General features: G+C 47.4%; 1 protein-coding gene across 3 annotated transcripts; it reads left to right on the top strand.

Annotated features, from left to right (window-relative positions):
• The first annotated feature begins 58 nt into the window (after nt 1-58).
• Nucleotides 59-21,446, top strand: mfsd3 (major facilitator superfamily domain containing 3). 3 transcript variants are annotated; one of them, XM_030370171.1, is made up of 7 exons: nt 1,798-1,957; nt 2,930-3,796; nt 10,676-10,730; nt 11,288-11,435; nt 15,115-15,215; nt 16,714-16,823; nt 19,227-21,446. In XM_030370171.1, the coding sequence occupies exons 2-6, from the start codon at nt 3,079-3,081 to the stop codon at nt 16,808-16,810; spliced, it is 1,119 nt and encodes a 372-aa protein (XP_030226031.1). In that variant the 5' UTR covers nt 1,798-1,957; nt 2,930-3,078; the 3' UTR covers nt 16,811-16,823; nt 19,227-21,446. The 3 variants fall into 3 exon arrangements, with proteins under 3 accessions (XP_030226030.1, XP_030226031.1, XP_030226029.1); XM_030370170.1 differs by lacking the exons at nt 1,798-1,957; nt 10,676-10,730 and adding an exon at nt 59-239; XM_030370169.1 differs by lacking the exon at nt 10,676-10,730 and having other exon boundaries at nt 1,802-1,957.
• The last annotated feature ends 1,239 nt before the right edge of the window (nt 21,447-22,685 follow it).

Raw genomic sequence — 22,685 nt, forward strand, 5'->3', positions numbered from 1 at the left:
TTAGTTCCTACCTGCCTTTCAGTTTGAGGGGGCATTGTTTTGTATTTGTTTCCACACGGCACAACTTAGCGACACACCACCTGGCAGAGCATGGCAAGGGAGAAACAACACGGTCGGTTGTCTCCACACTCGGCAAAGTTGATTTAAGATAAAGAGTTAAGACATTACATGTAAACAAAGAAGGCGAAGACAGAAGAAAATACAAGATTCAGCCCTTTTGGTAGTGTGCAGCCTACGAGGTGTGTTTTTTATTGGTGTGTATGTGTAATAACATTAAGCTGCAAGTTCTGAATTAGCATGTATTTACCGGACTATTTGTTAACTTTCACTTTCTTTAGTTCTCACGGGTCGGTCGGTGACTGTGAATAAACCCTGTTCTTAAACGAGCTCGAGTCTCATGCTTTACTACCGGGAGGAGCTACATCCTATGTTATTTTAAATGTTACCAAAATATGTCCTAATTACCGTGTTTTAATAAGAATCGAACAGCGTTGGGTTCACCGGCTCTATAAGGGGTGGACACGCGGCCGCGCGTTGACGAGCCGCCCGGCGGGACGCGGCAGGGCGCCAGTCTGTTGCGGCCTTCCTCCGCGCTGGTCACTCCAACTCACCCTGATCGGCGGCTCTATTGTCTGAGCCGCTCCGTGGCGACCACAGTTTGATCCCATTGCCCTCGTCGACCTCTCACCTCCTCCACCCTGCTGAGCCTTTGCTCTAACCACCGAAACCCCGCACCAACCATCCCTTTGCCGGTTTATCCTTTAAATATTCGAGCCAAAGACTTCTCTCTCTCTCTCTCTCTCTCTCTCTCTCTCTCTCTCTCTCTCTCTCTCTCTCTCTCTCTCTCTCTCTCTCTCTCTCTCTCTCTCTCTCTCTCTCTCTCTCTCTCTCTCTCTCTCTCACCCCTGCATTTTTGCTATGGCTGGTTACAAGAAAAATAAAAAAGTGTGCTCGAATTTAGTGCTACAGTTTCTATGATTCTTGTAACGTTTTAGAGGCTATCCAAGACAGACTGCGGTTTGATGAAAAACTACTGTCATCCTCTGTGGTATGGTCGTCTCGGGCTAGACTCGAAGCGGTAAATGCTCAACACGTGGTTAATTCTAACAGACGCACAAGGTAAACGAGCTTGCGTTCTCGAGATGGTTCATGAAGCATATCTCGAACACAGGTAAGAATTCAGTTTATATTGGAAATGGGTAGAATGGTGAATAAGCCACGCCTAAAGGTTCTAATTTACCCAGGTAAACCTTTGGTCTGTCTTGGCTTTGGCTGAAATGGCGAAGTGGCCGTGTTTGTAGTCTTTCTATAAACTCATAAAACCTTGGTGTCGTCCATTATGAGAAGAAACCATTCATAACTGTTAGCTTGAAACATGTCATCAGAAGTAGCATAGACTATAATAATTTACATCAGATTACATTTCTCTTTATTACTAATAGCTAGAGCAGTGGCCTCTAGACATAGAGGGGCTATAACTTGCCTACATCTGTCAATATCACTATGACTAAAATAAAAATGTAAACCGCTATTTACATACCAAGCTTTTAAATTAGTAATAATTGAAGGCGAAATAGTGAGCCTTAAAAAAATCCTAATAGATCTTGATACCTGGCTTTATTTTTACCTTTTGATGTTTACCATATGGAAAAAACAATTCGAGGTTGGTTGTGCAATTGCAACAAAATGAAAAAATCCAAGGAATTAAACCACATTCCAGATCCTTTAAATAACTTGGAATTTAGGGGGTTTAATGTGGGTTTTCGTTGGCCAATCTGGCAACCCGGAGCCCTCGGTGACGCGCAATGTCAACAGCCGCTGCCCCGCAGGAGTCTCATGTGCAGCTAACGTCGGGCTAGCGCCTCGCCTGCTCAGTGCCGTCTATGAATCCTGGAGGCTGTTTTAATGAAAACCACCCCAGCCAAAAGTGACAGTGAAAAGCCATTAACCACCCGCCGTAAGACATTTGTTCATTGGTTTCTAACCCGTCAGTGTCATTAGTCATCTGGCTGCTGTTTCGGCTAACTAGCAGTCTGAAAGTGAGCTAGCGATATTATCAGTTGCCACTGGGTCAAGCTCTTTATGGCTGGTTCAGAGTACACGGTTTCAGTCCAATTTTGTCCCCGATTCGTTCGTCGCAGACACATTTGCGAGTCATACATGATTTTGAAAAGTCGGCGACGAGATGAGGTCTTGTAATGTGACACGGTTGCCATCTGCGATTTTTTCCTCTGCGACGGTCGAAATCGCCGCGACGACAGTTTGGCATGCCAGAAATTTGGAGGATCGCATGACGTATCCATGGTTGACGTGGAGGGAATCCCGCGAACAGCTGGAGCTCACGGGCAGTGTTAACTTACTAGTAAAGAACTAACTAGTAAAGTAAAGACTAGTAGAGATGTGCGGTTGGCCGTCATACCCGCGGACACCGTTGTTAATCCACGGGTTGGATGGATTGCGTGGAAAAAAGTAATACTTGGGAGTTATTACGGGCGGTTGAAATAAATAAATAAATAATAAGTAGGTTAACATATTGACTTGACAAACGGCAAACGGACAAATTTGACATTATATTTTTCTATAGACTCCCTGCTTCTGAAATCTCCGCCCAGCGCTCGTCCGCTGGTTTTCCATTAACATTCCAAGGCATGCTGTCTTAAAGAACCTCTCGACACAAATAATACAGTTCAGCCAATGTTACCCGACGGTGAAATACGTGTGAATGGAAGTTTTGCATGAGAAACAGTGGCCTCATTGACATTGCCAACAGTCAGAGACAGTGGATCCACTAGTTATGCCAGGACCGGGGCGGTCCCTTATAGCAATGTTCTTGTCGTCTAGTATTACTAAGCGCATGTTGAACCCTATAGCCTACCAACACACCACTGGTGCGACTAAAGCTATCCATGTCCCCCTCTGATCATCCCAGGTCGCCCAGCCGTCCAGATCCACCACTATCACAACCAGTACCCCCACCAGTACCACCACCCAGCCTTCTGCTTAGCACTTATTACAACCCCTTAATAACCACCTGCCCTATGGACCGCAGAGTCTCTGCTCTATCCACCAAACGCTGCCATGGGACACATGATGAATGACAAGCTGGTCTTCCTGGGCCTGCTGTACTTTGTTCAGGGCATCCCCTATGGGCTCCAATCGTCTCTGCTCCCGGTCTACCTGCGGGGAGCCGGCCACTCCCTGACCCGCATCGGCTTCACCAAGATCCTCTACTTCCCCTGGGTGCTGAAGGTCCTCTGGGCGCCCCTGATAGACCGCATCGGCTCCAAGCGGCGCTGGCTGGTCGGCACGGTCTCCGGGCTGGCGCTGACCTGCGTCTCCAGCGCCCTGCTGGCCCCGGAGTCCCACATCTGGGCGGTGGCGGGGACGCTGCTGGTCATGAACGCCCTGGCGTCGGTGCAGGACATCGCGGTGGACGGGGCGGCGGTGGGCCTCCTGAAGAGCCGCGGCGAGCTGGGGCTGGGGAACACGGCCCAGGTGGTGGGCTACAAGGCCGGCTCGGTGTTCGCCGGCGGCGGACTGCTGGCCGTGATCGACGTGGCCGGCTGGAGCTGGATGTTCCTGCTGCTGACGTTCGTGTACGCCGGTGTGGCCCTGTTTGTGTGGGGCGCGCCCGTGCTGGACGAGGACTCGCTGAGGTGCCAGCAGCAGACTGACGGGGGCCGGAGAGGTGGGAGCCAGGGGGCAGACATCGTCAGGCCCTGGAGGGTGTGGAGGAAGATGCTGGCAGTGCCCGGCACCCCCTGGACGGTGTTGTATGTGCTGACGTATAAACTAGGTGAGTGACGTTTCAGAACCAAACACGCATTGAATATGAGTACATATGAAAATGATGCAGTATTACAAGTGTAAATGAGAGAATTTTAATGTTGAATCCTAACAAGCATACAATTTGGTGATTTACGTAGTCATGCTTCGAGGCTAGCTCAAATTACAGTGTTAAATTTGTTTTAAGGACCTGGGACATGGAAAAATGCTTACCCTTCGTTTTTGTAGCGAAAGCATTGCAGTTCAACCTCTCACCTCTAGATGTCTCTGTTGGCTTATCCATTAAGACTGGAAAGCGCAACTCATTCCATCGATCGTCCCAATTCCAGCGACGCGGCAACTTGAATATAAATAAGATAAAAAACACGCACAGCTCACCTTAAAATAATTCTGTAGTAACCCTCGTTAGTTTTCTAAAATCAACTGTTCACTTTTTCGCATTGTTTATCAGTAAAGTATTGGCTTAGGGTGGTTGTCTTTTCGTTTTACTCGACAGCACGCGTAAAGGTAGATAGCGCGAGTAAACTTGAGGGGGGATTGATGAAGAAAGGGATATAGTTGATATGGCCAGAGTTTGGTATTTGTTAGCAGAAGGGGATTAGGATTAGAGCGTCTTTGTGGCATTCAGAAACCAACATGGAAGATGCAACATTGCAGTTGTTTTTTTGTGTGTATGGGCCTTTGGTGGGGTGGTGGGTGGGAACGTATGTCGTCCCTTCCTATTTGCATAGTCCCTACGTGTGTTTAAGCATAATGCTCTATGTCTTTGTGTTGTTGATTTTTTTTTTACATTGAGTGTAAATGTGGTCTTTGGATGTGTGGGCTATTGAGAGAGAGAGAGAGTTGAGAGTGACTCAGTAATCGGATGAGCCCCTGCAGACAGAGCTACTAGATGAAACATCAAGAAAGGCTGAACCCCTAATCTGTCTAGGGAGCCCCCCCCAACAGACACGCATACACAAACACACACTCAAAAGATCACAAACAGCTTATGGACATAATTACATCCATAATCACTTTTTGATTTTATAGTCTCATTGTTGGCAGGTTTCATTAACAACTTCAGCAACTTTACCGTGGTGTTAATATTGCTATTAATGAAAGTAGATTAAGAAAAAGCCATGTCTTTGATTATGTCTTATGTAAATGCCCTTGTGAAATTTGTATGTGAGACAGTATATTTTTTAAAGGAATGTGTTTGTTAAAATGTGCGTATTTGGAAATCGAAACGAACACACGCACGCACGCACGCCTCCATTCATTCCTCATGAAGACTCGTTTGAGTTTGTCCAAACCAAAAGCCAATTAGAGTCGGACTTGATTCCGAACTTTGACCCCTGTTCAATTTGTGAACCGTGGACATGATGTGCCGACCATCCGGGCAGTTGCCCACGGATGGATAGAGAAGGAAAAGTAGTAATGAGTAGCTTAAGGAGAATAAGTAAAATATACAGACGAGGGAGAGACAGCAACCAAACAACAGGAAGGAATACCCAGAATTTCTCAATATGATCTTTTCACATCTAACATCATGTGATGTGCAAAGATTTCCTTGGTTTAGTTTGTGGATCTTTAAACTTTTGGTGTCGTGACGATGTGACTGAGATGAGAATATTTGATGCAAAACCGCTCCGGAGAAACCTAATCAGCACACAATGAAGGGCTTAGGCGCTAAGTGTCACGGGTTGTCGCCCTGCAGAAAGTTTGCGTTACGGAGCAGGACAAGTCCGCCGAGTGATCGAGGGGACGTGAACTGAAGGGGGGGGGAGAGAGGGAGAGCAGGAAGGATGGCCGAAGGAACGCTCCTGATGGTAGATTCTCACGGGGAATTGAACGAGAGAGAGAGAGAGAGAGAGAGAGAGAGAGAGAGAGAGAGAGAGAGAGAGAGAGAGAGAGAGAGAGAGAGAGAGAGAGAGAGAGAGAGAGAGAGAGAGAGAGAGAGAGAGAGAGAGAGAGAGAGAGAGAGAGAGAGAGAGAGAGTAAAGTCTCGTGGCGAGCGCAGAAGGTGAGCGGCGGTGTGTTTTCGTCCTGTATCGCCCTCTCTAACTGTCCCCGTATTCAGGAGGGATGGACTAGTGCGATGAAGCACACGCCAGCCTTGACCGCGGCTCGGTCTGCGGGAGGGGACGGGGTCGTTGGGGAGTCACGTGAGAGAAATGGATGTCGGACGACCGCCACTGTGCTGGGCAGGGGGGAGGGGTCAGGGGCATGATGGGAAATGAGAAGGGGGGGAGGGGGTGAGGAAAACCTAGGGGGAGGGGGGGGGGGAGTGATTTTCCAGAGGGAAAGAGGAGGGCTCCAGATAGAGGCTAAAGGGGGGGATGAATTAATGAAGAACCACCACATGGCACCCTGAGAGACGGAGCAAGATGGCAGCTCCAAATATAAAAAAAAACATCAGAAAGGTCCATACTAAATAAAGCTGGACTAATGGAAGAAACGTGCACAAAACGCTTAAAAATACGCCAAAGCGCCTAGTAATATAAAGAGTATATGGGCAAATAGTGATGTAAGTTCACTCTTTCTATTATTTATATTAACTCTAGACCCTCAAACCCGCCAGCAGACTCCTAGTTATCGGATCGATCATGCATAGTCTCTACAAGCAGACAGAAACAAGAAGACTGAAACATGGAGACTATGCATGATCTATCCGACAGACACACACATACACACACTCAAAAGATCACAAACAGCTTTATGGACATAATTACAGCAATAATCACTCTTGTGATTTTGTAGTCTCCCAACTATACACACACAGGCAGGATATCTGAGTGAGAGGTCCTGCCTATGTGTGTATTTGAGAGTGTCATTAGGCCGCTATTCGTAGATATAGGTCCCAACATTAATGCTAATCGAGTGTGTGGACAGACCTCTGTTGACGCTACTCTCATCAGGGTGTTTTGAGGTAAGGTTTAGGACTGTGGATGTGGGCCTGTTTTGATGTACCCTATACACACAGACAGCTTTCTACTGCCTGTGGATGCATGTTTGTGTACGTGTGGGTACTAGGGAACACACATCTGTTACTCCTCTTGGTTGTGCATTGAAGAGCCAGTGAACCCAACGTCAAACACTAAGATTTAATATATTGTGTTTTGGGTTGAAGGTTTTAGGCAAGAGGGGGGCGTGTTATCCCCATGGTAAAGACCGACTTCGACTTTGATACTTTTTTAGTACCGTTGCGTATGAGCGTTTAAAAGCGAGTAATGAGTGATGTTGTGTAGGGAATGTGACACATGGGTGTCAGGGAAGCCTCCACCTCACTCGAACCCGGGCATTAAATAAATCGCGGCTTAGACCGAGCTTCACTATCCACACACACCTACGCTGTGTGTGTGTGTGTGTGTGTGTGTGTGTGTGTGTGTGTGTGTGTGTGTGTGTGTGTGTGTGTGTGTGTGTGTGTGTGTGTGTGTGTGTGTGTGTGTGTGTGTGTGTGTGTGTGTGTGTGTGTGTGTGTGTAAATAGAACACTATATGTGTACACTATGTGTCTTGGAGCCTCACCCTGACTCGGACCCGGACATTAAACAAATCGCTGCCCGGACAGAGCTCCACACGTCGTCCACCCAAACAGCGGTGGCCGTGACGTCTGAGCGCGTTGGAGAAGGCACTCAGACGCCATGACCGGGGGGGAGGGGGCGCCGGTGATCGCGACACGCATCCACAGCAGAGTGCAACGTGCCCATGGTGTTTTTAAATGTTACCAAAATAAGTAGATATCTGTGTTGACCGTCCTATGGTCAACACAGATATCTACTTATTTTGGTAACATTTTAAAATAGCATAGATATCTGTGTTGACCATAGGATGGTCAACACAGATATCTATGCTATTTTAAAATGTTACCAAAATAAGTCCTAATTACCGCGGTTTAATAAGAATCGAACAGTGTTGGGTTCACCGGCTCTTTAAGGGGTGGCCACGGGACGCGGCAGGACGCCGGTCTGTGGCGGCCATCCTCCGCGCTGATCACTCCAACTCACCCTGATCGGCGGCTCCATTGTCTGAGCCGCTCCGTGGCGACCACAGTTTGATCCCACTGCCCTCGTCACCTCGGCCACCCTGCTGAGCCTTTGCTCTAACCACCGGTCCCCCCCCCCCCCCCCGCCCCCACACACACACACACCATCCCTTTGCCGGTTTATCCTTTAAATGTCCTAGCCAAAGACTACACTGTTCTGTTTCTTTTTGCTGAATACATTTTTTGATTAAAATGATTATACCCTCTCTCTCTCTCTCTCTCTCTCGCTCTCTCTCTCTCTCTTCCCCCCCCCCCCCCCCCCCTCTCTCCCTCTGTGTCTCGTACAACACCTCGCTGATCTCCTAGCTCACCAGCCCGCCTCTGTCATTTTCCCCTTCACTAACTTCCTAACAATGTCTCTGTTCATCTGCCCTAACCCCTCCCCACCTCACCCTCCTCCACCCCCGACTCTCCCCCTGCTCTCCCCCACACTCCCGCCGCTCCCTCTCTCTCCATCCCCGACGGCACTGGGCGCTCTCTTCTGTTGCGTCCGACTTCTGCCCTCTACGTGTATCCCTCATCTGTCCGTTCGATTTGCTCTCTCTCTGCCTTTTGCGTTGTTTGCTGTTCAAACCAACCTCCTCCGTGTTAAGACCCTGTCCTCCACCTACCATTCCCCCAGCCCTACTTTAACCTGTCTTCATGTTGAATAAAATCCTTGCTTACAGCATTGCTTTGAGAATATGTTTAAACAGGGAAAAATCTGCAATGTTGTGTCAGGCTACATGTATTACAGCCACCCCTTTTATGTAATGATTAGTCGCAGGCAGCAGTATGAAGGCCTTTGGTATTGAACGTAGTAGCGGAACTGGAGCACTGAACTAGAATAAGTGCAAACAAGCCATAAGACATGCTAGATAAAGCTTCATCTAAAGCTAGGTAAAGTTAGACCTAGGTAAAGCTAAAGCTACGTTTACGGCATTGTTTTTAAAGATGGAGTGGTTGACGTTATTCAAATGTACCTGGATGGACTAATACAATACCTTACTACCGTTACTCAGACTAACATTGATAACTTCTGTATATATGTTCATAGTAATGTTTATGCATTCCTTTTCGTCATGGGAAGAATTGACTTGAATTCGAGTTGGGCATATGTACAATCTTTTTTGCACAGTACAAACAGGGAATTCTTGGTTGGTGGTGCTTGCGAAATCGAGCAAACCGTCTGCAGGATTGTGTCATATGGGTGCCATGTGACGGAATACATTGTGGTTTTCTTTGGGCGATAATCCACCATTTTGTGACTAGAGTTATCCCTCGCTGTGGTGGTTTCAAACCCAACAATGTCAGCCCATAATGACAATTGATTTCGCGATTGATTACGAAATAATGACCAAAACACCATTACCACCCATAACCTTCCTATTGTTCCGAGATGGTCATTGCTATGTGACGCTAGGGTGTACAAGCCCTTTGATTCCCAGTAGTCCCTCTTTTGAGTGTGTTAGTCTGCTGGTTCTGGTGGCAGAATTGGCAGCGCATGCACAACACATTCTCACATATTCAACGTTCCAAGGTAACTTTTGAGTTAATACACTCCGGTGCAATTAAATATAGAACGGGCACATTCTGCTGATTGTAAAATACAACACAGCTCGTTTCTGGTTGATGACAATTTCTACTTATTAAATCCTTAGGGTTAAATATTCTTTTTCACCAAATCAACCTTTTCTGCGTTTGTTTTGCTGACAATATGTTCCATCAAAGGAGAAGAGCTCACTAGATGAAGAGAATGTCTGATGAACGCACACACAACCACAGCTCACGTCGGAACCTCCCACCGCATGTCTGCCGGGGTCGACGCACCTTCATCGGAACAAGTGACACTTTTCTATTTTCCCATCCGCACTCAATATCACTCAAAGCCGTTCAGCTCACACTTTGAGGCTGTCTCTCTCTCTCTCTCTCTCTCTCTCTCTCTCTCTCTCTCCCTCTCTTCCCCCTCATCTCAATGTCTGTTTAATCTCTATTCCCTTTTTGCTTTCTTTTCTTTTCCTTTCTCTATTTTTGTTTGTCTCCTCGCTGACGGAGCGAGCGTTGAGAGTGAGTGAGGGAAGCGAGCGAGGTTGTCGCCTGTGTTGTGTCTTCTTTGACGGCGGTCTCGGAACACAGCTGTCACTCACGCCGCTCCGCGAGGCCCCTGCGTGCGTTCTGAAGTCAGCCTCCATTAATATAATAATGCCGCGCAGAATATTTTACTGTATTGTTCAGCGGAAAAATTACCGACTCCACACGTAGAGAGAGTGTCGCGCTGGGTGACAGAAACTCTGTTATTTTTTTGACTGAGAGGTCTTTGGGAGCCGCGTTTAATCTCTGGATTTATTAATTTATTTAGTTTGGTGTTTTCCTTGTTGCGGTTTTAAGTGGGAGGGCCCCCTTCTTGTCAGGAATACATTACCCAGACTCTCCAGGAAAAACAAAGGAGTGAGGTGTGTTGCACTTTGCCGTGCCTCTCCTTTAACTCTACAAGCACATCTGAGGAGACAAGCACACCTTGTCGTCCTGCTGATGACGCCGGGGCCCGGGGAGAAGTTGTTTGAGGAGTTTAACTGCGAGGGGAGTCAGACTGGGTCTGCTGTGTGATCCTTCTTCAGACTCCGTGACCGTTTGCACTCTCCATTTTCAACTAGTGTCTGGACTGCCATACTTATTTGACACTGTTATTATTACCAATTATTACCTTAAGGTTCGGTTGAAATGCGGATTAATACAGACTTATCAGGCCCCCAACGAATCATTTTCAAGTATTGATTTATAGTATATAGTGAAGTATCCCCACATAACATAAAAAACACTGCGTCTCGGTCTTGTCTGTGTCTCCGCTGTCTGACATGGCTTGTGAATATAATGTTTCTATTAGGTGCGTTGTTCAACCGCAGTACCTCCGTGAGGGCTTGTGCCTTTATCCAACACCGGTGAGAGCCACGCTCCTACCACTACTGCTCTGTTCCTTCTTAAATCTCTCTTTTTATATCTTCTCCTTTGGCTTTCTTCCGTCTGTGGGCCTTCATCACCTAAACCCTGAGTGTGCTCCCTCGTCCATTTCTGTTCCTCTGTCTGTCTGACGCTGTGTCTGTGTGTGACTGTGTACGTGTGCGTCTGGCACTTAATATACTCACCTTCACTTATTGTTTGTCTTACGTCCCGGCACTTAGAAATAGTACTTAGCATTGTGTAGCTGTAGCGTCTTATCCTAGCTATCTCTGTTGTGTACGGGGAGGTGGGTAACCTAGTGACAGCGATATATTGTTGTTTCTCTTTCCTCTGACAAAACTAGTTATTGTAAGTCGCTTTGGATAAAAGCATCTGTTAAATGCTGTGTGTGTGTGTGTGTGTGTCTGTGTGTGTGCGTGTGTGTGTGTGTGTGTGTGTGCGTCTGACTTTGTGTCTGTGTCTGTGTGTGTGTGTGTGTGTGTGCGTCTGACTGTGTGTGTCTGTGTCTGTTTGTGTGTGTGTGTGTGTGTGTGCCCAGGCGAGCAGGGGGCCGTCACCATGTTCCCTCTGTTCCTGCTGGACCACCACATGACGGCCAGGGAGCTGGGCTTCTGGAACGGCGTCATCGCCATGGCCTTCTCCATCTGCGGCTCCTCCCTCGGAGGCGTGCTGCTCGCACAGTGCAGGTAACCCCCCCCAGCCCGCCTCCCCTCCCCTCACCCATCGTTAACGGCGTTGTTGCAATGCTATTATCTAGGGCTGGGCGACTGATCAAATTTTGATCACGATTTCGATTTTAGGGTCAAACAATCACAAAACGAATAAAATCGAGTTGAAACATTTTCTTTTTAATTTTTTTTTTTTATTAAATGTTTATAGAATGTGCAGAACAGCTGGATACATATCTGTGTTTTTTTTTTTTTCTTTAGATTTTCTATTTGACCATTTTGTGTTGTTTTTTTAAGGCGAAACTTCAAAGTGCTCAGTTACAATGTTTTTTTTGGGAGAGACATGCTGAATAAATACATCATGTATTTCAAACTCCAAAATAATCGTTTGAATAATCGTGATTTCAATATTGACCAAAATAATCGTGATTATGATTTTTTTTTCCATAATCGAGCAGCCCTACTAGCCTTTGAGACCGAGATGGATTCAAATGGACCCAACCACCTTGCTTCCTTTGTGTCACAACAAGGTCAGCTGGACGCTATTGTCTGAGCAAATACAGCACCAGGAAATATCCCCGCCCATACGAGAAGATCCGATATCACGATGCTATATATGTTAAGGGCGGACATATTGAAGAGTGAACATCATACAGTACATTTATGATCAAGAGTTCACGTCAGCCTAAACATAGACGTGTCTAATGCTGTCAGAGTCTAGCTGCCCCTGCCACCATCACCGGCCCCCCCACATTCCCCAGTCTGGGCAACTCTGTCTTCTCATTATGGAGATATAAACCAAACCTATGCAAACAATATTGCTACACTTTAAGATGCTGAATCATACCACTTAGCTGGCAAAGGAGGACGAGGAAGAAATTATTTCAGAGATGGACAGGGTGTATAATGCATGTAATTTTGTCAACAACTTAAACGACCCCGCCAGGGTAATTTGGACTTGCCATTACCATAGATTTCTTAATAAGGGTTTTCTGTGTATACAGCGTATAATTTACCTTTTATCAGTCTACCTTACTAAGTGATGTTCACTGTAATTCATGCTGACATTGATGGAAAAGCACTTTTTGTAATTGTAATCGCCCCTCATGAAATACTGTCTGACAATATCCTTTGCTGAAAGTATGTATAACTCCACTACAGACCTGTGTTTGACTGCATGTCAATGGCCAAAATGTCTCTAATCAGCTTATTAAAATATACCAGCAAATGATTCAATGGGACAGAACCAGGCATAGAAATTAGCACGAGTTTCCAGTCATTTCCAAGCATTAAGAGCAGGGAAAAATGAATAAACAATACATCGGTCCCGGCCATTATCCTATTATGTCATGTCCCTTACCTCAGGGCAGAGTGATGGAACACAAGCTATACACACATACATCTCCATGAAGTCAAATGTGGGAAGTGTGTCAGTTCCCAGGCTGCGTATTCTCTTACACGGCACTATCCATCATCTATTATGATTGTGAGTCGTCCTTTACACACTGGGGATCTCAGTCCGGCTGTTTTTAGGAGTTACGCCTTTAAATGGTCCACAGCAAGTGCTAAAGAGTTCAGCTTAATCGATTGATGAAGAAAATGTATGTTTAAAAACACATGTTAAGTGGCTGTTGACCCTGTCAACTGAAAAGTGAAGCAGGATCAGAATGATGTTTGCATCAGTGCATTCGTGAATGGAATTTGAAATTGACAGGGTTTTAATCGTGTGTGTTTGTGTTTGTAAATGTTGTGTTTTTTGTTGTGTGAGTTATACCTTTTGCCCTTTCGGCCTATACCAAACGGGGCATACGGAAACAGGGCAAGTTTGGTATTTTCCCTCATGTTATGTAAAGCATTTGGATAGATTTGTAACACGTTACCACATTGAGGATTAGAGACGCTTTAGTAGACTTGTAGATTTACCGAGCCGACGTTATGAAGGGCTGGTGACGGGCTGGAACTGAGAGCGGGCGAGTGAGAAGCAGACAGCATGGACAGAGTGAGAGAAAGGCAGAGTTAGGTGTTCTGTGGGAAACTGAACTGTATGCCTCTAGTGTCCTCACACACGCACGCACGCACGCACACGCGCACACGAAGACCCAGAGCGGTGGTTCCTCAAGCACTGAGGGGCCACGGAGCCACTCAGCCCCCACCCCTTGCCTTTACACCACAGCGCTATCAGCAACCTGAGAACACAGGTTTTATCTTATCCGGACCTGGCTCTATGAAGTGGTAGTTAGGCAGGTACGCACACACACACACACACACACACACACACACACACACACACACACACACACACACACACACACACACACACACACACACACAGACACACAGAAACACACGCATACACAGAAACACACACACACACACAAAAACACACACACTCACACAGAAACACACACACACACACACACACAGACACACAGACAGACACACACACACAGACACACAGAAACACACGCATACACAGAAACACACACACACAGAAACACACACACACAGAAACACACACACACACACTCCCACTCACACTCACACAAAAACAACACACAAACACACTGACATGCACACCCCGGAATCTCCTGAGAGAGTGTGAAATGAATGGCATTACTGTTGTACTCATTGAGTACAACAGTAAGCAGGCGAGACGAGAATGTCTTTAGCATGTGAATGCTGCAGGGTAGATTTTCTCCGTCCAGATAGAGCTCCTTTTCGCAGCCGGAGCAGAGACTGGCCAGATAACGGGAGGAGGAAGTCACTGGGGAAGTGTAGTTGTCATAATGTAAAACAGGTAATTGGTGGATAATGAAATGGAGAGTAATGCGTAATGCATACCACGTGCGGTTCTTTTGATTCTGAAATGCACTCAGAATAACAACTGCAATTGCCCTGACGCGTGCTGGCAAACACACACACACACACCCGTACCCCACTCTCAAATATTCAAACCTTATGATTGGCAGGCTTCCTTTTAAGAGTGATTGACACTGTGTTAATCCCTAAAGTCACGTGTGTGCTTGTATATGTGTGTGTGTGTGTGTGTGCGTGTGTTAACCACTGATTACTTATCTTCATCATGCTGTGGATCTCCTTAGCTTATTGATTACCATGAGCTGAGCACACTGGGGAGCGATTCTCTACCACTTACTGGGAATCAATTAGTGTCTGGGGACTTGTTTACTCTTCTCTGTGTGTGTGTGGGTGTGTGAGAGAGAGAGTGTGGTTGCATCTATGTGTATGCAAGCTGCCTGTGTGTGTGTGTCCATGTGTGTGTCTGTGTGTGTGCCAGCGGGTGCGTGTTCATGCATTTGTGCGTGCTCTTCTTCCCAAATGCATATGCAAACAATGGGCCTCCATAAAATAATGAAGATGTCTGCTCCTATGGGAGCCTGTGTTGTGGTTGCACGGTGTCTCATGCGCTTCCTTAAAGTGCTCTGGCCCATCTGCCAGCGCTGGCCCCACACAGGGACCACAGTGGAAATAAGCCTTCGGGCTTTATTGTGTCATCCCTGACTATTTATGTATTGTAATGTTGAACACCGAGTGCTGTTCGTATTTTACATCAAAATTACGTCAAATAAAATAAATCAATCAATTAAATTTTCACCCCTGTGTCACCCCCTGTGTCCCTTCTTTGTCCCCCCCTGTCCCCCCTGTGTCACCCCCTGTGTCCCCCCCTGTGTCCCCGCAGCATTGGAACTCTGATGCGGCGGGTGTTTGTGATGCGGACCGTCAGCATGGTGTTCCAGAGCTCCCTGCTCACCGTCCTGGACCCCTCCCCGCTCATGAAAGGTGAGCGATAACGCTCAAAAGAGTAATGACATAAATTACACACACACACACACGCACACAACAGCTCATGTTCAAAACCAACAATGGGAAGCAAAGTAGTTCTCCATCGGGGTGTACTCGAACATGTGTTAAATCAGTTTGAGACATGTTTGAGGCTCTACATTTACATTTAGGTCATTTAGCAGACGCTTTAATCCAAAGCGACTGACAACGGTTAATACACACATTTGCACCCCAATGGCGGAGTCAACCATTTAAAAGGCTTTTAAGGTGCCTTGCTCAGGGGACACCTCGACACTCTAGCTAGGTGCCGGGGATCAAACTAGCAACCTTCCTGCTAAAACCTGCTCTATCCTGAGCTAAGCCGACCCAAACTGCCCCAACTAGCACCAACATTGGGCCAGTGTGCCCTTCACGCTGTAGGTTGCCTAGAGTGTTGTGTTGGCTAACGGTGGCAGGTCATTGATGGCCGACCTGGCGGGCGATAGTCTCGCGTCGGGCGCCTGTGCCCGTCGGGGTGGCGTGCCTTGCGGACCTTGAGGGAGCCGTCAGAAGACCGTCAGAGGGCTGATTCTGCTGCGGGAGACGTTAGAAGGCAGCGTGCGCAGGATGGACTTCTTGACGCCGCTCTCCAGAGAGCGTCTCTGTTGTCTCTGTGCGGCGCGGCGGCGCCGGCGCCGGCTCTCCGCCGGAGATCAGGCGACAGAACCTCGTCGTAGTCGCTCATCTCATCCCGGCGCCGTCTGCCTGTCAAACGCCTTTTGGTCCGCTCGCAACCATTTCTTAACAGTCTTTCATTTTCTTTTCCAACTCTGCAGCGCGTATGCGCAGACAAAACATGTTTTTTTACGATTTATAAATATATATATATATTTGGGTATATATACATCCGAAAATCATGTTTCAAATGGTTTCAATATTACATGACAGCACAACGCTCCCTCGCCGCGTCTACCGTGCTCCGTCTGTGCCGGCGTGTCCCGCGACGTCGGCGGCGGCGTCGCGCAACACAACCAAAGTCTCACCGACGTCGGAGGGACATCTCGGGCGGCTCTGTGAATAATTCAGCGGCAGCACAAGCAGTGCCTGATCGACTGTGTGGTTTCCTCTTGTGTTCCCTCCCAGCCCCCTCCAGAGAGTAGGCTGGGGAAGGGTTTTATTTTTTTTTTTTAAAGAAAAGGCAATCGGAGACACTCCGGCAGCTTAGCATCTCGGCCCGCTTTTGTCTGCTGAATGGAATCTCCAAACAGACTACAGTAAGCAGCAGCAGAGTCAGCCCAGTGCTCGCCCTCCTCCCCGACTGTTTAAGGCTGTTTCTCTCCCCCGTCTATAAGATGGGACGCATGAATATGTATAAGTATCGATGTAATGCAGGCCTGGCTGTCAGGATCATTGAGGATGTGTGTGTGTGTGTGTGTGTGTGTGTGTGTGTGTGTGTGTGTGTGCGTGTGCGCGTGCGTCTTCATTGACGTCGGGCTGTCTCTAACCTCCCCTCCAGGCATGGCGGTGCTCAGCATGAGCGTTCAACACTTCCTGGGTGGCCTAATCACCACGCTCACCTTTACCACCATGATGCACTGCACCCAGAGAGCTGACGAGAGCGTGCAGGTGAGCCTGCGTGGCTGGGATCACTCACACCCGCCACCCGGGATTATGGCCTCGTCATGACGTTGTGTAGAGATTGAAGTCAAGTGTGGTTTGAATGAGTCCGAGGATATGGTAGCCTCCGTTAGAATGAGCAAACGAAGAAATGAACTAATCAATGTCTATAATGTGAAGAAGTTGGTCCCTTTTACTTTGTCAATAAAGCTTTGCTTCTAGTTTATGTTACATACTGATGCAAATGTTTGCTCATACTGGCCTTTCATCGCCAATTCATTCGCCACTCTATACTCTGTAGTCTCTCTCTCGCTCTCTCTCTCTCTCTCTCTCTCTCTCTCTCTCTCTCTCTCTCTCTCTCTCTCTCTCTCTCTCTCTCTCTCTCTCTCTCTCTCTCTCTCTCTCTCTCTCTCTCTCTCTCTCTCTCTCTCTCTCTCTCTTGTGTTTAACGGTAGCTGTTGTGTTTGGTCGGTGGAGGTGGTTATGTGGGTGGAGGTGGTTATGGGGGTGGTGGTGTTATGAAGATTCATCTGGCTGTCATCGCGTCTCCCCATCACCCTGTGTCAGCTGCCAATGCCCACACCCTCTCACCTGTCCCAACAGCAATCACAATTTCTATTCATTGCCCCCCTCCTCTCCCCCTCCCCAACACCCTCAACTGCCCACCACTTGTTTGTGTTCTCCCTCCCTTTGTAGCTCTCCTCCACTTCTATTCCACAAACCAGTCCCTGTGCGACTCACACAACACAACGCAACACAACACACAGCACACACACGCCTTTTCTCATCTGCCGTTTGTGGTTGTCTAACTGGGCCAGGTTAGGCAGAGGGTCAATAAACGTCTCTCCCGTCCTGCTCCCTCTGAGGCAAATTAGGATTCCACCCGCGGCCGTGTCTTCGAGGTGACGATATGTATACACACGGGTAGAAAACACTTGCTGCCCTCACACCGAATCCAAGGTGGCGACTTGAACGCAATTGAAGTAAAGAAACCAAAATAAACCAAGGCCTAGTGTTAATTTGAGAGCTTCTCTTGACACAGATACCGTGTTTTCTGACTATGTGTTGTCATGCGTCCCCCACACCACTGCTCTTAGTGACATATAGCTGTATGTACGCATGTGTGTTGGTGCGGGCGTGCGTGTGTGTGTGTGTGTGTGTTTTATTGAAGGTAGGGCTATCCAGTGACTGTAAGAGGATAGTGTGAGTGCTTGTTAAGGATCCCCAGTAGAGAGTAACAGAATCTTTTCAACAAGTTACTCGGAATAAAGGCACTCCACTTAGCTGTGGTCACGCAGGGCTGTGAGTTCCCAGTACAGTCCGGCAAAACAACTTTTATTTTGAATGTTCCTCTATAAATGTTAAACGAACACACGATTTTGCAAAAAAAGACAACTATTTTATCAGTTACTCTCCTCCTTTGTGCCATATATCCTTAACAATATACTTAACATTTGTTGGAATCCGAATTTATATTAATTATTATTTGAATGAAGTAAAATTTATATGATCAGTTTAATGACACAAGAAATCCTATTGGGCCGTTTGCCGCACTCTTTTGGGAGAACTATCACAGGTGTCGGCCCAGGCCTTCTGTTTGGCTTCAGGGAGCAACAGAATGCTGCACTGCTCTGGGCAGAGGGAGGAGGTTAGGTTAGGTTATCTCTCGCTCTCCCTCTCTCTCCCCCTCCATCCCTCCATCCATCCTCGGGGCCTTCAGGCTTGGATCGCCTCCTCGTCTCGACTTGGAACCGCTCCCCGGCATCTAGCAGCCGTCTCTTCCCTTCTCTCCGTTTCTGTTCACTCCTCTCACTCTTCCTCTCATCTCCTACGTTCAGTCCTCCCCTCCATTCTGTTACGGGTTAAGAAGGTTAAATGAGTCGATAGAAGTGCTTTGTTGAGTTTGAGGGGGGGTCCTCTTTACACTCCCTTCTACATCAATTTCCCTACGTCTTGTTCTTCTCCACTCTTCTTTCAAGTCCTATTCTTTGCTCATTCCCAATTTCCTAAAAAGTGTGGGCAGTATTTTACGTAGTTTACATAGTCTACTGGCTAGGGTGTTTACCAACCCGTCAAAGTCACCTGGACGCAATCCCCAATGCCTGAAGCCTCACCTGCGGCCTTTCTAGACCAAGACACGCACTAAAGCCTCTGTCCTCCCAAATGACAACGCATCTGAAACCTGTCTGTAATGCGTATTGATGGGGATCTTATCCTAGCTATCTTTGTTGTATACAGGGAACGGCTTAACCTAGCGATTGTTAGTGCTTGGCACTCGGTTCTATGAACATCCTTACTGTACCCACAGCGATATATTATGGTTTGGTTTCTGCTTCTTCTTTGGATAATGGCGTCTTGCTAAATGCCCTAAATGTAGAATGTAAAGGTTGAACCCCCTCTGCCCCCCCCCAGGCCACCCACTACAGCTTCCTGGCCACGCTGGAGGTGCTGGGCAAGCTGCTGTTCAGCGCCCTAGCAGGCTGGATGGTGGACTGGTTGGGCTACCAGGTGGCCTTCCTCTTCTTCCTCACCCTGTCGGCGGGCACGGCGCTGCACGTGTGGACGGCCACCCTCACCGGAGCGCTCCGAGAACAGCCGCTCAAGCAGCCGCTCAAACAGCCGCTCAAACAGCCGCTCAAACAGCCGCAGTGACCGCGCCCAGAGAGAGGAGAGGAGGGGGCTGGAGGGACGGCAGGGGGGCCGCCGGGCGTCCGTCCGTCCGCGGGCCAGCCTGGCGTTCGTGGATTTGTCCCGGACTCGTCTCCGAAAGTCGGAATGTAGCACACACGCGTGCGCGTGGTGCAGTAGACGCTTTACTGGAGTGTAACTCGATTACGAGGGGGATGTAAAAAAATAAATAAAAGCGAAGGTATTTTGGGAGAATTTAACGTTTGATGCTTTGTGTGGGCGGTCTGAGCGAAGGTTTAAGTGACGAGACATTTTATTTAAACATGGTAAGCCATTGGTATGGATGTGTAGTTTAAAGCAATATCGCCGCCAGTGATGGTTGTCCTATCACATTGTACTGTGCTGTATGTCAGTGGGATGTTTACTTAATCGTTTCTAATAAGGTGCTGTCACACCAATATTGTACCGGGGGCGAAAATTGTACCGCCTACGTAATCTGCGTTCGAAAATTCCAAACCTGCCTGGCAACAGACGATCGCGTCGAACGTTGCCTGGCAACGGACGATCGCGTCGAACGTTGCCTGGCAACGGACGATCGTGTCGAACGATGACGTAGGAAGGTTAATGAACATTCACGCTCATTCATCGAGCGCCACAAGACGTAATAACATTAAACAGATAACACTTATTTTACAAATGACATTTATTAGCGTTTCTAACTTTATATTTGTATTGTATTTAATTGTTTAATCACATTTAGCTAGTAAACTGAGTGTATTAACACAAGCTAGCTAGACTATGATACACTTTAAACACTCAGTTTACTAGCCAAATTCAATACAATACAAATATAAAGTAAAAAACAAGTGTTATCTGTATTATGTTATTTCGTCTTTGGCAACATGAGCGCAAATGTTTTTTGAAACCTGCCTGGCAACAGACAATCGTGTCGAACGATGGGTTATGTTTCGAACGCGGATTACGTAGGCGGTACAATTTTCGCCCCCGGTACAATTGTGATGTGACAGCTCTGCTACCTGTTGTACGGAGTTATGTCGTTATTATGCTCATTTCTGAAACATGCTTCACCAGCTTCAGTTATATCCAAAGAACCAGCAGGAGTCATAGATCAGTCAGTTCATAACAAGCAGGCTGAAAATGACATGGAAAAAAAGCAATTTAGTCGTTTGGCGTTTATTCCTTAGATTCCACCCTTCTATAAGAACGAAAATAAATCATTGTCTGAATTGCGGTTGCACAGCATTCGGCCCCGTAGCTATTTAGCCGGTTGGTTACCATAGCAACCTTAAGCCTTTCACACTGCATGGTGCCGTCCAATCTCAGTTCTTCAATTGAACAATCTCCCCATAAAAAAAAAAAATCTGCGTGTAACCACTGTTTACTGGTTACCACTGGTTACACACCGGTCACTCTCCTATTTGAGTCTCATGACGTATGTATGTAAAAACTAGGATGTAGAATAATAAAATGACCCGCACTATAACTCTTGTAGTAAAATACTAAACTGTAAAGTACTGTAATACACTTCAAATCATCAGCACAAGCAACCACTTTATTCTTTTTATTAGGTTAGGCAGAGCGAGTGTGTGTGTGTGTGTGTGTGTGTGTGTGTGTGTGTGTGTGTGTGTGTGTGTGTGTGTGTGTGTGAGGGTTTGTGTGTGTGTGTGAGTGACACAACAGAAATTCTGTAATAAAAATTAAGTCTTATACTAAACATAAAGGTCTTAATGCTAAGGGTGTTTTATCCTTACCTCATCATAAAGCCTTGTGAATTCTGGCGTGATGCCAGCCCCAGCAGTAAAGAAAAAAGGCAAAATGAAAACAAGAAGGAGCCATAGCCGGCTCACAGATCCCGGCCCATGTCGACACTACGTTACCGTGGTCTGTGAGGCCAAGCCCACTGTCGTTCAGCTACATCACAGCACACTGGATGTAATGTACATCTCTGTCAGCAAGGTGGACTGTGATTTCCCCCCCCCCCCCAAAAAAAATGTAATAAAAGCAAATAAAGACACTAAGTCAATGATCAAGCCTCCGTCTCTTCTGTACTTGTGTCACTGTGTGAAGCAGTGTTCAAACCGCTTCTTTTGATTTTCACATCCTTTTGTCAATGCAGTGTCTACCAGGGGTTCTCAAAGTTTCCCAATTTAGGAACCCAGAATTTGACTAAGGGCCGCCAAAGGAAAAAATAATTGGCGGGAAACGCCGTCATCATCCCAGTGGTGAAAAAAAACATTGCACCGTGGACCTCTGGGAGTGAGGTCCAGTGAGGTCTAAATCAAGAAACTGAGGTTCATCCTTTGAAAGTAATCTACAGTCGGATTAAAACTAACAAATATAACAGGATTTAATTAGCAAGAGAGAGTCGACTTTTCTCTTTATATTTATTTATTTTTGTTCAAATTAATATTAATATATATTTTTTAACTTACATCTGTATGTCATTCCGGGCCGCCAGGAATGTTTCTGCGGGCCGCCATTGGCCCGCGGGTCGCACTTTGAGGACAAATGGTCTATACGATCGACAGAGCGTACAAGGCCGTGTTCCCGTCCAGGGACACAATGCCCTCCACCTGGGCGTGCTGCGCTCTCGCTCACTCTCCCATAATCCTGTCCTCAGGCGGCCGGCCGGTCGCAGGGGGACAGGGTGTGAAATCTCCCAGGAATAATCCTACCTTTTAGAGTGGTCTAGCGCTGAAGGCCTCGGCGGCTTCCATTGAGTCCTCCTCCTCCTCCTCCTCCTCCTCCTCCTCCTCTCCCGGGTCTCGGGCCACGCTCTTTCAAGGAACGCCGTGGCTGACGGCTCGGCCGCCGTTCAATGGGCGCCCCGTGTCACAGGAGCCACGAGGCCCGGGCGGCTCTGATAACACGACACACGCTGCAAAGGGAAGGATTAGTGTGGTTTAACAAGACGCCCTGAGTGGCCCTCCGCTCTGAGAGAGAGAGAGAGAGAGAGGAGGGTCTTTCCACAGCCAGAGGAGAGGAGAAGGGGTCCGTCCCAGAGGCCTCTTATGCCTCGTTTCCACCAAGCGGCTCGGGTCGGGACAGCTGCGCTACGCTAATTCTTGCTGGTGTTTCCAACTCCGACAACCCTATAGAAGTACCCCGCGGGTACTGTGTCATTTGATTACATCCCCCTGTCGCACGGAAGTGACGATTCTGTCGGCCCATCGACGGACGGCAGTGTGTAGCTCCGTCTTTTCGGCACCCTTTCCTCCATTG

Source organism: Gadus morhua, chromosome 11 (genome assembly GCF_902167405.1).
Source record: "Gadus morhua chromosome 11, gadMor3.0, whole genome shotgun sequence".
Classification (NCBI taxonomy): Eukaryota; Metazoa; Chordata; class Actinopteri; order Gadiformes; family Gadidae; genus Gadus; species Gadus morhua.

Coding starts and splice junctions, on each gene's coding strand:
- mfsd3 (XM_030370170.1), top strand. CDS start 3,079: ATGGGACACATGATGAATGACAAGCTGGTCTTCCTGGGCCTGCTGTAC. Junction 3,797..11,287: donor TGTGCTGACGTATAAACTAG/GTGAGTGACGTT, acceptor GTGTGTGCCCAG/GCGAGCAGGGGGCCGTCACC. Junction 16,824..19,226: donor GAGCTGACGAGAGCGTGCAG/GTGAGCCTGCGT, acceptor GCCCCCCCCCAG/GCCACCCACTACAGCTTCCT.